We start from the raw sequence: 15,361 nt of genomic DNA on the forward strand, positions 1-15,361 counted from the left end.
AAGTAATAAAGGTAGGCAGATATAGGATAGACTCGGGCGCACCTTTTTTTATTCTTCTATGCTCAATGTTTATTTGGCACTTTTAATAACGATTTAACTTTTTTAATTCTTGTATACATATATTTAAATTTCCTTTTAAAGTAAGAAAAAGATATAGTTTATCAAATGTTCTATAAATTAGATACCTATTTCTATTAGGTAGAAACAGACTTTAACAAAATACGCAGGTAGATTGGCATATCGTAATTGTGGTTACAAATAATCTAATGAAAAAAACAATTAACCCACCTTACAAGCTTATCTTTTAACACACAATCACTTAACCACTGCACTAATTTTCGAACAAAATTTTTTTTGGTGTCGTAAATGGCGCGATTTAAAATACATATAACACACGTCTAAACAACAGCGCTGTGCGCGCACGACTGACTATCGTTGTTATGAGTGATGGAAACAAATACTCGATCACCTGTACTGTACTGACTCGGAACTGATTGATATTACTGTTGAGTACCAACTGCCGAAAAAATATCACAGAAAAAAAAATTGACTTCAGTTTTTTCACAGAAGTGAGATAACATGTTTCCATACTACTTGTTGCTGCGATAAAAATTGTGTGCCAGTTTTTATTGGACATCTTCATAAATTTTTATATTTTAATTTACTACCTCCTTGGTATGATTATAATTTTTATAATATTGAATTATTTTTTAATCTCTTCCATGGATCTATTGTCAGAAGTATTACAAATGTCTTGCGTACAAATTCCCTCCAAAAGTCTCCATTTTGAATCTATTTTACCGCCATATTTGTGTAACTTGCTTATTGAACACATGTTTATCTTGCTAAAGGCATACATTGTTGGAATTATCGTTTTTGTGATCGTCGGAGCGCATGTAGGTCGGTATGTAGAAAATGTGCTGATAAAAACTTAAGACTCGTTTACGTCGTTTCTTCAAGTTTTATAGTTACTAATTAAGTGCATAATATTACGGAGTAAGCTATGACTTGTTTGGACGATGTTTTTGTTTAAATTGTGATTAATTAACGAGGTTTTAAAATAATGTCAGTATCAAATATGACAAATCGATTAAAACTTGTTCCAAACGTAGAGCTTAATTTTATAAATATTTAGAATTGCGAAAACTCCATCAAATATTTTGTTGTTTGATGATTCCTTTAATTTAGCGCAATCCGCGTAGGGTCAACATTGCTATATTAATTTTACAGGCGCTTTTTTTAAACTAACTATTACTACTCGAGTTATAAACCAGCTGTATCTAATCCATAAACCTATTAAATAAAACAAGTTGTTAATATTTAAATCGTTGTTTATTTCTTTTTTTAAAGGACAGAATAATTATAAACATGTACTGTAAAGTTTATACATAGTTTTGACATATATTTATGTGAAAGATATGCATCTGATATGCTAGAATATATTAACAATATTATTTATATATTCTGTTAAATAAAGGTGCTTCCACATAACTCCTATATTCATAATTTATTCACATCGAGCAGACGGTATAATTTCGTGATTTGTGAAGTTGTGAACACAGGCTTTACGTGTAAGATCCTTTATTAAAATTTTCTAGAGCTGTTAATGACGAATAATTTATGTAATAATTAAAAAGTTTATCCAAATATTTGTGCGTCGTATAACAGAGCATTTTAAACATGTATTTACTATGGATTTCACTACAGAATAAATAGAATTATAATATTTATAATCTAATAATTAACATTAAAAACTACTTAATTAATAAAATGGACTATTTATAATTCTACGTCTTTGGCGAAGCAAGATTATTTACAAATGTAAAATGAAAAAGAAAACAATTTTATGTGAATATAATTGAGGTACAAAATATTATATGTTCTTAAATATGAAAAAAGTACATACATTTCGTTAACTTCAAATCCAAATATTTAAATATTTTAATAGTAAGGAAGTAAATGTAATCACATGTAGGAATACTGAAGTTGAAAATTTAGTTTAAAACTAACTTATGCCCGCGACTTCTTCGCGCGGAATTGAAACCTTTACATAGGCTAATGCCTATGGGTTCTTTCAGACTGTGTTCTACATCTGTGCCAAACTTAGTTTAGATCCGTTAAGACCTTTTTTAGATATATAATAATAAACATCCAAACTTTCACATTTAGTATGAAACTTCAAATCTTTGACTATTTGGAAGTTTATTAGTTTGAAGAGACGTTATAATATTTAGTAGGATTTAATTTAACAAATAGAGATGTGTTTAATATATATTAAATACCGATAATAATTGTTAATTTAATATTTCTTGAATCTTTAGCTGTTCGGCATTTTACATGCAGCGCAGTGAATTTTATTTTGAATGTGGATGGCTATAAAGGTAGAGGAAGACAAAAGAAAGTATGGATGGATGGTGTGAAAGATATGCGTAAGAAGGGGGTAAATTCAGATATGACGGCTTATAAAGATGTATGGAGTAGTACATACTGTGCCTACTCTCCATAGGGATAAGGGGAGGTTGATGATGATGCAGTGAATTTTATTTTTATTGCTTTAGTGGACTGTATGGGTACACATGTCTGAGAGCGCGAATATATCCGTTTGCACGTAAAGTATAGCCGAATTATTAAAGTTACGATACATTTAAGGTTTGATAATTACATTAATTAAATGCAAGATAAGTATAACAAATATAAGGTTCTTACATTTATCGTCAATTTTAAAGTAAAAACAAAAATTAAATATATTTTTAAATATAAAATAACTTAACATTGAGCATTTGTATGAAGAGAAATTCGACGCCATCTTGTTTTAAAATCACTTCCTAAACGAATAATTATAATTATCTCTCAGAATCTCTTCGTAGTAATCTATTTACTCTAGAAATTTTATTTTTGTATGTCTCAATAGGTGCTCTGCGGAGTAATCTGGTTGCAGCGACTCGTGTCATGGCGGCTTTTAAACTCTGTGGTGTCAAGATGGCGGGCGTTTCGCGCGTCCGCAAGATGTCAGGAATAACGCTGACAGCGGCGTCTGACAACATGGCGTCGATGTCACCATTCAACATAACTAGTTCGGATGACGTGTAGTTCGCGATGGGAGTGCATAATGGTATTGCATTCGACCATTTTCTGTTCCTGAAATATATTTTTTTATTAGTCTTATTAAAATTAATGACTAAAATTATAATAATAAAAAAATATCGAAGAATGACGGCACATTAACAGAGTTTTAATGTTTCTAGTATTTCAACCGACTGGGTTAAAAGAGTTTTTTTTGACTATTTTGGCGAGGGAGGTGTTCGTTTTCGTATTCTTTCCCTTCTTTTTTTAATATCATTTGGTGGCAAACGAGCGAACGGCCACGTAAATTCATCGAAATAGCAAAGCGACTTCCGTCCATAGACATCTGCAATTGCAGATGCGTTGCCTACTAGTTGTCTACCCTCAATCGACAACGGAAGGGACGCACAAAATAAGAATATTTTCCATTCCTATGTATCTCCTACTCCGACAAATCCATTTCCCCTCCCCATCCGTTCCTTATAAGAAAACGGTGGGAAGTGAAAGAGGGTTCCTCAGTGTCGTGGTCTCATTCGGTTAGTTTTTTTAACTAATTAAATGGTATTTATCTAGGTAAATAAGGTATAAACTTACTTGAGACAGCGTAACATCGGTGCTCCTTTAATCCTATATCCAGGCTCGCATGTGAAGGAGACAGTCTCTCCTATCTTGTAATAAAACTTGACAGATGACATGCGACCTGATATTGTCGTGCCGGGATATGTGCACGCTTGCGCACCTTTGTAATAAATTTATACGTTTAAAAGCCAATTTGATGTTAAGTTAATATGTTAGGTTAGTTTACTGATTATATATGATGTATTTTTTTATCTTAAAACAGTATTGGCCTGTATTTTATTATATTTTGAATGTAAGATAGCAATTAGAAAGCAAAATACAGACAAACACGTAGTAAAGAAAAAGCATCTGTTAAAGCCTTAATAAAAGCGATGTGATGATGATAAAAACAGATTTTACAACATTTTTCATAAATGTTTAATAGTATTTAATATCTTTTACATTCCCATTCTATTTCGTTTAATATTACGAAATACGTATATTTGTATTTGTACATATTTAAAACAAAACACGAACGTTCTTTTTTTAGTAATAAACAAAAGACGTTCTTAATTTGTAAAAATAATCAATACCATGATGTTATTTGTGACATAAAAATACGAATTTAATAAATTAAATTAATGTTAGTTTATGGGGGCAACATAAAATAAAGCGATACATTAAAATGCTGCATTATTTCAAATACATTTATTCATTAAGCGTTAACATTAACACTACTCACAAGTGGGCGGCTTGTCGCTCCACCGGCCGCTGTCCTGACACACCAGGATAGGTCTGCCGTGCAGCGTGTGCTCCGGGTTGCAATGGAATTGAAGCACGTCACCAGCTCGGTACGGAGCACGTCCCAGAACGTAGCCTGATGCAGGTGGAGGAAGGGCTGGACAGGATACCTCTGGAGAAGACCAAGTGACTAACTTACAAAAAATTACCATTAAGAAAGATTTTTCAGAACTTCTTTTAATATATGTATGGCCCCAAAGATGGTAGTTGCAAGCCAAAACGTTCGAATTATTTGCATTAATATCTAAATTTTACTTTATACTTTCTTCAGCCTTCCTTTGTAGCTATTCACATTTAATCTCATGTAAACAATGTACTAACCTTTACATACTGGGAACGGCTTAGACCAGTCAGCGGCAGGTAGACACACGGTCTCCGCGGCGCCGCTGAGCGCCCAGCCTGGCGCGCAGGAGAATGCGGCCCTGCCCCCCACGCCACGGGAGACCACGGTCACCCGCGGCCGCCTCTCGCCCTCGTTGAGAGGACCATCGTGGACCACGTCACCACATTCTACACCTGAGAAACAGTTCTATACAAATGTCTATCCTTGTTGTAAGTTAAGTGAACGTCAATATATCCTTAGATATACTTAATGTCAAGTTACAAATATTCTTACTTTCACAAACAGGTAACGGCGCACTCCAGTTGCCCGAGGCCCTGCAGGTGAGCACGTGGGCGCCGAGCAGTGCATTACCGTTGGCACAAGAGAACCTGATCTCAGTGCCGAGGCGAGTCCCAACACCGCTGGCGACTAGACCTCTTCTGATCGGCAGGGGTGGGCAGTGGACATCTGGCAATAAAAAAATGATTTATGTACATAAAAATCCACCTATGCACGAAGCACATTACGTACCTTTCTTAACAGATACAATTTAGGGCCCTTCAAAAAAGAGCATACTTCTCTGTTAAATACTGACAGCAAATCTACCGTTCCTCTGGTATTAGGGATGTCTATGGGCGTCGAATCGACGAAAATTAGGCGATCCGTTAATCGTATGTCATCTTCTCCTATAAAAATACTCGTATCTTTGCTATGACGTGAAATCAATCAAGTTTCTAAAAGATCCTGGTCCTGGTTACCTTCAACAATGATTTCCACTTGATGGCTCTGTCTTGCCGGTGTCTCACAGCGGTATATGCCGGAGTCCTCCTTCACCGCGCCTAAGATGCTGAGCCGGTACTCCAGCTGGCTGTCTCGTCCTGGATCCGTCGTCCAGCCTTCTTGGTATTTACGTTCAGGACTTGAAACAACATTTATTGTTTTAAAGCGTAAAATCCACGCGAAAGTGTACAAGGTGAATCGGCCTTAAAAATAAGTGTGCAATCCAAAAAAAAATTCTTCTATTATATACTTACTCTGGTATATAATGCGTGACGTTCCACTTGGGGTTGCCAAACCTCCTCATCCATAGACACTCCATGTGAAGCACTGTGCCCGGGTAGATGAGCAGTTTGCCGTCGTTAGTCTGAGCGATAGGACCTTGAGAGTGCCGAAACAATATCGTTGGGGGTTTCTCCACTGAAAACAGTGAGGTAAGTATGAAAATAAAACTTAAATACTGTACTCTTATGACATTTAAGAGAAGAATAGAATCCAATGACACCTCACTTGTCAAAATTTGTCATCTTGTACACACACAAGACCACGTACAGACGCATGAAATCACTACCCTTCTAAGTGAAAATTTAAATATTTTGCAATGTCACTTACTAGCATAGTCATTTTCTTGGTTCAATCCAAAGCATGTCGGTTTAACTCCATCCCACGTACCGCCTATACACTTCCTAGTTTGAGAACCAGTCATTGCATATTTTCCTATGTCGCTACATCTGAAATTATTAAGTTACATATGAATTCTTTAAAGATAAAGCTCCTTTTATGCCTAACTAGCTTTTAACCGCGACTCCGCCTGCGCGGAATAAAAAATAAAAAACGGGGTAAAAATTATCCTATGTCCGTTTCCTGGTTCTAAGCTACCTGCCCACCAATTTTCAGACAAATCGATTCAGCCGTTTTGAGTTATAAATAGTGTAACTAACACGACTTTCTTTTATATATATAGATTAACACAACTCTTTCATAATTAACCTATCCCCATATTTTGTAACAAAATGTAGCCGGCAACCTATTTTCAACTGGTTTTTGCAAATTTGTGAGTAGCTTAAATTTTGATTTAGGCAGTTTTTAAAACAGAACATAGTGTTAAGTTCAGTTTATATTCATATTCATAAACCAGGGTAACTTGTGCGTATAGTACCTGGAAATTATGACTGATCCAGGTGGGAAGTCAACAGTTTCTGTAATTTCTAGATCATTGAAGAAGGATACGACATGCGGTTCCTCGTTCCTGAACGTGCAGCTGTTGTTGCTGAGTAACTCCTCGCTTTGTGCTTCTAATTCTTCTGTAATAGCATAATCAACTTTACATCCTATACTATTTTATTAATATTATAAATGCGAATGTTTAGATGGATGGATAGATGGATGTTTGAAGGTATCTACACAACGGCTTAACGGATCTTGATGAAATTTGGCACAGATTTAGAACATAGTGTACAAGAATATATAGACTACTTATTAAGTCTTTTAAATTCCACGCCAATGGAGTCGCGAGCCACAGCTAGTTATTTAAAATTTAAGAAGTATATTGAACCTCGTCAGTTATTGTGATAGCTTGAGAGAAATGAATTGAATAGCTACAAAATTGCATCAACCAAACATAAATTCATTAAATTATTACTGATATGAATGAATGGACGAAATAGTAGGAAGTTTACACAAAAATTTAGAAGAAAATTCACATTTCTCTACTACGGTATGCAGAAATTCTCAACTGTCGTTGTAACTATGTCGAGAATAGTTTGTACTTTGTCTAATGTCCTCCGTAAAATCCAGTTGAAAATTATATAAGGCTAGTAATAATTAGGAAATCTTTTAATATAGCACTTACCACAGTTAAAGCTTTTGCCGACCCAATCACCATGTTCACAAATCAATTTCCAAGTCGTCTTCTCACCCATAATAGAGGCAATACATCTAAATGTTATTTCTGTTCCATGCGGATAACCTTCCAGACCTATAGACCCATCTACTTCTGTTCCATCCCGGTATATAAGTGTACCTTGTACCCTAAACAACATTCAAATATTTGAAAAGATATTAATTAATAATTCACAAATCAATTATCACATGAAAGTTCCTAGATTGAAACAATTAGATTAGATTAGGTTAAAATTAAAAAGAAAAATGTTGCTCGTTTCCATAAACATGCACTAGACAAATACTTTAAAACAGCAAAATAACTTAAGCCCGGCCAAGACATAGAAATTAAAAAAGCAAAACATACAGCCAATAATAACGCAGCTGCTCAAGAATTTCTTATAAATTGGATCATTTCAAATACATTAACAAATTTAATACTAAGCCCTGCCTTCTGAGGATTTCTATATATCGTTATAGTTATAACGTTAAAATTGTAGAACAGAAAGAAATACTGATTGTTCAATGAAATGAATTTTGAAGTCAAGATGATTTGATATATTACAGAATAATTTTCGTGAGGCATTGTTATGAATTAAAAAAAAAAACGGCAACATTCACACATAAGTAAACCGGTGTCGGCACCGACTAGTTTGGAGCCTGTCAGAGGTCACAGAGACGGACTGCGATTACGAATTAATCCTAGTCCCGCTCACTCAAGAACTACAAACTCCGATGGCTCGAAACTAGTCGGTGTCGACATCGGACTTACTTTACGTGGGTAGCCGTTTTTATTTAGTTTCAATGTGATTTTTAAATAGAAATGATGTTAATGATAATGTATCTATAGACGATGATTCGAATAAAGAACAAGTTAAGTAAAATTCCGAACCTATAAGGCTCTCACCAGGGCTTGGCATCCCTGACCGCCTGGGTTCCCTTCAGTCTTCCCAGTCAGCAAATAAGAAATGCAGACTCTTTGCAAAAATATTATTTTTTCTTTTCCATCCCATTTTTATTGGATGTATCAAGTATTAAGAAGCAAATTGTGTTTTCAAAAGCATTAAAGTTGAGCACAACTCACTACTAAAGTTAAACTTAGGCTCGAAGTCTCTCTAAATTAAACGTTATTAATCCTTAATCAACAGAATAATCGCAGACTTAATCACAGAGCTGATTGGTTGAATTCAGACACTTCTTTGAATTTCTTATTTCATAGTTTGCAATACGATATTTTTCTTCACCGTAATAAAGTCGGGATAAAAGTACAATTTGCTTCTTAATAATTTTGAATAGTTAAATAAAGCAAATTACAAATTAACAAAACAACGCGTCAAAGCCTAATATCAATGGATTGCTTGTGATTAATGGTATTTTTTTACATTTATAGGCAGCAAATCAGGATTTAGTTGTCGCAGATAAATAAATTTGTAATGGTGTTTAAATAAAGAAAACAAAAACAGATCACATCAAAGCTACAATGAAAGCACGGATATATATAATGACATTTATTGTAAGATTCCATGGTCGTATTGTACCAATTATTTCAACAACATTACCATCCCTGTCATTCTCATCAAAAACAAACAGAGATAACAATTTCGTTCTTGTTGAAAGTTGGATGTTCACTGTTCACCCGAAATCGAAATCTTTTCTACCAACATTCAGAATTCGTAACATATAAACAAAACTGTAGATAAGATATTATATCTTTCAGTGGGATTTCGACTGCAGTGACATTTACTGACACACAATATTGTTGTTCAATATCTCTTTCATAAAACGGAAACACAATATTATGTATCAACACAAGTGTCACAGGAGTCAAAACCCACAGCTACTTAAGACATTCTAACCGTGGGTTACTGAGACTGAAATCTTTATGTAAAACACATAGTCATTCATTTGACAGACATAACAATATGTTTTTTGTAACGAAGTTCCTTATCGCGCGTTGTGAAAAGGGGCTAGACGGAAAAAATTCTTACGAAAAGTTGTCACGAAACTTTTTGCTATAGTAAGTATGTTAACGACGAATGAGCGCTACTTCACCATGGCAACGACGTGACAATATATAACGAAAATTCATAGAAATAAAATGTACTTCTTGTGAAGATTTCACTAATTAATCGAAAGCAACTTCGTTCCATCCGGGTGTCCCTTGACACCTCTCAAGTTTTTATTTTTATTTTTTTTATAACATAAGGTGGCAAACGAGCAAACGATCAGCTGGATTCGCCGCAATAGCGAGGCGACCGTTGCCCATAGACATCCGCCCAGCAAATGGAAATGCGTTGCCTACCTTTAATCAACGGAGAAGGGGACGCACAGAAAGAGGATATTTCACCTTTCAATACCTCCCCTCTTCCGCCAAATCCACTTCCCCTTCCCATCCTTCCCTAATAAGAAAAGGGTGGGAAGGGAAAGATGACTAAAATTAGGCCTTAAAGGTTTTAAAAGGATATTTTGGTCTCAGAAACCGATGGTAAATGTTTTGTAATCTTTTCGTATTTTATTATGGAAAATTGATTACCTAGCTGGTGGCCCGCATTCCAGGACAGGTTTCCCGTGTAGGTCAGGTTCTAGTTCGGATATATCCTCGCGAACTATATCTGATCCACTTTGATATTCTGATGTTGGTCTCGGTCGAGTTAGATTCGCTGCGAATAGCGAATACGAACCTTCTTTCATTATTTTGTAGAGTTCAATAATTGTACTATTAAATTATCATTTATCCACTCTACATTTTAAAGGTGAATATAGACTAGAGCATTTTCTCAAACATTTCTATGTAATGTAACGTTCTTACGAATGGTATAATATAGATAAGTACAGTTTAAAAAGCACGTATGGTTCGTGAAAGGGTGATACACTAGAACATATCGTAGAGCGGCTCGTTGTTCTGGTACAAGTAAATGTTCTAGTCTATACCCACCTTAAGAGAAAAAAACTATTATCTTTTTTTAACAGATGTCTCCAGAATATTATTGTAGTAAAAAATGTCGACTCTGAGTGGAGTAAGGAACGATAGTTTAGTTTACTAAAGTAGACAAAGTTATATCGACTATTGACAGTAATTGAACAAACAATAAGTAACTTACCTAGAGGTCTACAAAAATCATGAACAGTGGGCTGCAATCGACCTAAATGGCAGTTTAGTGTGGCAGGTGGGGATCTTCCTGGTTCACAAGATATATCCACTGACGACGCGTGGGCAACAGTGAGTCCGGCCCTGTACCCCGCTTCGTAAGTCGCACCGTGTAGTAAAGGAAGTTCACAGGGTGCTGAAATTGATAATAAGAAAGTGAAACAAGATAGTTATATTAGGTCCTTACATATGAAATTGGCGTTTTGTATGGGAGGAACAAAAAGTCGAATATTTTTTAATATAATATATTTAATTAATCAAAGTATGAACCATTATTTTCTATGCACTTTTGCCATCTCATAGGTAGTTCATTGATCCCTTTACTAAAAAAACCAGTCGGACGGGAATCAATAACATCTTTGAAGGCGATTTGGACTGCCCCATCGGAGTTGAATTTTTTCCCTTGCAAGAAGTTATCCAAATTTCGAAAAAAATGGTAATCTGTTGGGGCAAGGTCCGGGGAGTACGGAGGATGTCTTAGACTTTCCAATTGAAGCTCTTCTAATTTAGTAGCCGTCTGTTGCGCAGTGTGTGGTCTAGCGTTGTCGTGAAGCAGCAGTGGCGTGGAGCGATTGACCAGCCTAGGTTGTTTAGCCGCTAGCTTTTCTATCATGGTTTGCAATTGCTGACAATAGACATCAGCCGTAATAGTCTGGCCAGATTTGAGAAAACTGTAATGAACAATACCGGCACTAGTCCACCAAACGCTTTTTTACGCGCAAGTAACTTTTTTGGGGTTAATTTTCGCTTGGGACAGGATTTGGCTGGCTGGCCAGGATCCAACCATTGCGCTGAGCGCTTCCGATTATCGTAAAGAACCCATTTTTCATCACAGGTAATGATTCGGTTTAAAATACCTTCATTATTGTGCCGGTTTAGTAATGTAACGCAACAGTCGACGCGCGTTTGCCGGTTTGCTTCAGTCAATTCGTGAGGTACCCACCTTTCAAGCTTTTTAATCTTCCCAATTTGCTTCAAGTGAATTAAAACAGTTTTATCACTAACATCGCAGCCTGCAGCTAACTCGGACGTGGTTTGCGATGGATCCGCTTCCACAATAGCCTTCAACTCTTCATTATCAACTTGAGTCTCAGGCCGTCCACGGGGCTTATTCTGCAGATCGAAATTTCCAGAACGAAAACGTTGGAACCAAAAACGAACTGCGTTTTCTTTTGCAACACGACCGCCATACACATCATTCACCCTTCGAGTCGTTTCCGCAGCACTAGTGCCACGGCGGAACTCGTACTCGTAAATAATGCGATATTTGAAGTTTTCCATTTTGTAAAATGAGTGACGCAAACAGAAAAAAACAGAAGAAAAAAAACAAATGAATGACGGTCATCGAACCACAAATACATGAGTCTATAGCTGTACAAATTTGAATTTGGAATTCCTTACCAAAGAGGAGAAATTCGTGATTAAAGTGGCCTGTACGAAAAACGCCAATTTCATATGTAAGGACCTAATATTTGAAATAATCTTAGTGCACATTTTACAACATATTTTTTTCTTGTCATTAATTTCATTCATTCGTATCGTTCACTTACTTAATTCATTTCAATAATTTAATTGACTTCATTCAATTCTTATATATCATTCAATATTTTCCAATCACCGGAACGTGCTTTTTTAAATTATAAATAACTAGCTTTTACCCGCGACTCCGTCCGCGCGGAATAAAAAAAATACACACAAGATAAAAAAGTTCCTATGTCCGTCTCCTAGTTCTAAGCTACCTCCCCATCAATTTTCAGCTAAATTAGTTCGACCGATCTTGAGTTATAAATAGTGTAACTAACACGACTTTCTTTTATATAAATACCTATACCTATAGATTAAAGTAAACTTACCAGCGACACACTCTGGCATGCTCGTAACAGCCCATTCTCCCAGCCAGCATCTGAGATTGGTTGGACCTTGTACGTTGTACCTAAAGTTTTACAATAAATTAATTTTTATACCATCATATAGTAGACTAGCTGTTACCCGCGACTCTGTCCGCGCGCATTAAAAAAAATCACAATAAGTAACCTATGTGTTCTTCTAGATTATGATCTACATCTTTGCCAAATTTCATCGAGATCCGTTAAGCTGTTCTGGAGATACCTTCAAAACAGTCGCATTTATAATATTAGTAAGATGGTAAGATAGACTCAGAATTAAAATATTTCAGGTCGAGTCTTTGTCCATTGCTACAACATTCTTACAAATTACCAAGTTCCCTTAAGACTGTACACTTCGCAATTATGCAGGTTTATGGCTTAGGTAGCCACGAACCTCGTGTTTCTGCGGGATGTACAATATTAAAGAAGAACGTGGTTGATAAAAAAAAACATTCTCTTGTCTTCATTACGTACCCATATTCACAAGAGAAATGTACAACTTGTCCGTTAGGAACTGGATCTGTTTCATTTAATTCTTTATCTTCACCATGATTCAGTCCAAGACTTAATTGTCCAGGTGCTGGACCATTCTCCGGGGCCATTGTATAAATACCATATTCTGTAGTTGGCACGTGACATGGAACTGAGAAAATAGATAGTTGAGTAAACAAAGGGATAAAATTCTTACATAAGTAGTTTTCTAGGAGATGCAAATGTGCTTTAATCGAAATCTAGGATGATATAAGTATTAGAAAAAAACAACTAAAACAAACTCTAATGAATTAATAATAAAGTGCCAAAATGTTCTAAAAGGAAATATAAATGTTACCCATTATAATCCTAATGAAATAAGAAGTAAAGATTTAAGACTTTATATACATTATTGAAGAGAAATTAGTTGTTTTTAATAGTTAATATTAGAATGTTATAAATTTTGAGTTGTAAAGTTTACTTACGGATTTCACATTTCGGTTTATCCGGCTTCCATCTTCCTCTAACACATTTTGCAGTTGCATTCGTATCTAAGTTCAAACCGTACCCTTTACCGCACGCCACACGAACTATGGTACCTAAAAAAAATATTTTAAAATTACTCAATCTTATTAATATGTGAAAGTTTGACTTTGTTATATCTTGAATATCTCTGATCTAAATAAAATTCAAATTTCTGCCCTTATGGAGTTACACTTTAACAAATATCCATACATTCATCCATACAAACGCGTAGTAAGCTATACCTTTGGTACTTACCAGAACTAAATGTATTATTTGGATCTCGGCCATATTTTACAATTTCTATATTCACATATGGTTCACTTTCTATTGGTTCACAAGGACTCTTAGGTCGTCCTTTCTTTCCTTTTTCTCCATTCTCAGTTTTATTTCCTACTTCCGTTCCATTTTTATTGTCTAAATTTGCTTCACCTTCTGTCAAATTCTCAGATTGTGTTCTTGTTCGACCACCTTTACCTTCTCTACCCCTAAAAAAATCAAGAAAATAAATGCGTAATTTGTATGAAATTTATTTTAATGATATTGACTTGACACAAAAATAATAACCTACGTTTTTGGAACACTTGCTGTAGTTTGGTTTAATCTGTCCGTTTTTCTGCTTGTTCTTTTGTCACGTCTTTCAAATATATTGATAACGTCTGTTGAATTAGTTCTATTGTTTTGGAGAGGAATTACAGACATTTCTTTGCCTATTTCATTTAATGTATCATTTTTTAGTTTCAGTGGAACTACTTTCAAAATATCAGTAACTTCATGATATATACCTGATGTTTTGGCTATGGGACTTACGGTGAATATTTCTCTTTCTGTTTCTTCTACGTTAATATTACGTTTACTTCTTGCGATTTTACTTTTATCAGTCGTTGTTTGTACACTGGTTTCAGCACTTTGTAAATCTATATCTATTTCTTTCTTCAATTCATTTGTATTATTTTGATTAGAAAATCTTTTGTGCCGTTTATCGACGTATCTATCAAAATATTGATGTTTTAATGCATTAATACCGCTTGTCATGTCATCTTTTGTTGCTAACTCATGATCTGGGAATAACCCTCCTTTAAGAATTGTGATATGTGTTGAATCATCATCGAATTCACCAGAATCTTCATATTCAGCTACATCTTCGTGAAGAACAACATCCTCATCTTCTGGTTCATATACAGGTTGATATGAATATAATCTGTGACCAATTGGTTCACCGTGTACATTGTAAACTGTGTAAACGGCTGTTGGGAAATTTTCTTCATCATTTCCAACATCAGATCCGACCATTTCATCATCTTCTTCCAAATTGAGATCCAATTTCTTCATTATTTTAAAATTTGCATGTCTTAATGTTGGTTTTTGTGTATCATGATTGTATTTATTATACAATTGATTGATGTACTCTTGATTAGGATCAGTTTGACGTCGGAGATTGTTGTAATATTGTCGTAGATAAGTAGATCTTCTGTGACGTATTTCTGGTTCTGTTATTGATCTTCGTCGGCGACTCCATCTGATTCTTGGATGTTGGTACAAAGTACATCTAAACAAATATATATTTTTTAAACTTTCTTTATAGCTTTAGCAATGTTTATAGTACAGACAAATTTATACATACTTTGGTAATTCTCTTGGACTCCAGTGACCACCGATGCAAGTAGCGCCCGGCGGGCCTTCAGATAAAACGTAACCTTTCTCACATTCGTACATAATCTGCTTATTGTTCACCACCTATTAACAATACTTCAGTCAAATCTATGACGTAGAATAATAAGTTTAAGACTCAATTATGATCCTCACCTTCTTAACATACGGTCTATAATCGTATAATCCCATGTTTCCAACTAGAAACACTTTCCCATTTTCTATGTATCCAGGGAAGGGACAAAATACTGAAAGAAAAATGGTTTACCTATGTTAAAAACT

At 35.2% G+C, this 15,361-nt stretch overlaps 1 protein-coding gene across 1 annotated transcript in view; it reads right to left on the minus strand.

Moving 5' to 3' along the window:
- Positions 1 to 2,804: 2,804 nt before the first annotated feature.
- The window catches only part of LOC106717941, a 67,692-nt gene continuing 55,135 nt past the window's right edge, over positions 2,805 to 15,361 (minus strand). The window contains exons 13-31 of the mRNA XM_045684513.1: positions 15,236 to 15,327; positions 15,054 to 15,166; positions 14,001 to 14,978; positions 13,688 to 13,917; positions 13,393 to 13,506; positions 12,911 to 13,079; positions 12,404 to 12,483; positions 10,504 to 10,686; positions 9,936 to 10,083; positions 7,374 to 7,552; positions 6,681 to 6,825; positions 6,134 to 6,252; positions 5,779 to 5,941; positions 5,503 to 5,663; positions 5,039 to 5,212; positions 4,744 to 4,938; positions 4,364 to 4,534; positions 3,658 to 3,802; positions 2,805 to 3,138 (exon numbers count right to left, since the gene is read on the minus strand). Of these exons, the coding sequence (XP_045540469.1) occupies positions 2,844 to 3,138; positions 3,658 to 3,802; positions 4,364 to 4,534; positions 4,744 to 4,938; positions 5,039 to 5,212; positions 5,503 to 5,663; positions 5,779 to 5,941; positions 6,134 to 6,252; positions 6,681 to 6,825; positions 7,374 to 7,552; positions 9,936 to 10,083; positions 10,504 to 10,686; positions 12,404 to 12,483; positions 12,911 to 13,079; positions 13,393 to 13,506; positions 13,688 to 13,917; positions 14,001 to 14,978; positions 15,054 to 15,166; positions 15,236 to 15,327 (3,854 nt within the window). The 3' untranslated portion in view covers positions 2,805 to 2,843. The remainder of the gene's footprint in view (positions 3,139 to 3,657; positions 3,803 to 4,363; positions 4,535 to 4,743; positions 4,939 to 5,038; positions 5,213 to 5,502; positions 5,664 to 5,778; positions 5,942 to 6,133; positions 6,253 to 6,680; positions 6,826 to 7,373; positions 7,553 to 9,935; positions 10,084 to 10,503; positions 10,687 to 12,403; positions 12,484 to 12,910; positions 13,080 to 13,392; positions 13,507 to 13,687; positions 13,918 to 14,000; positions 14,979 to 15,053; positions 15,167 to 15,235; positions 15,328 to 15,361) is intronic.

The sequence above is a fragment of the Papilio machaon genome, chromosome 26 (assembly GCF_912999745.1).
Source record: "Papilio machaon chromosome 26, ilPapMach1.1, whole genome shotgun sequence".
Taxonomy (NCBI): domain Eukaryota; kingdom Metazoa; phylum Arthropoda; class Insecta; order Lepidoptera; family Papilionidae; genus Papilio; species Papilio machaon.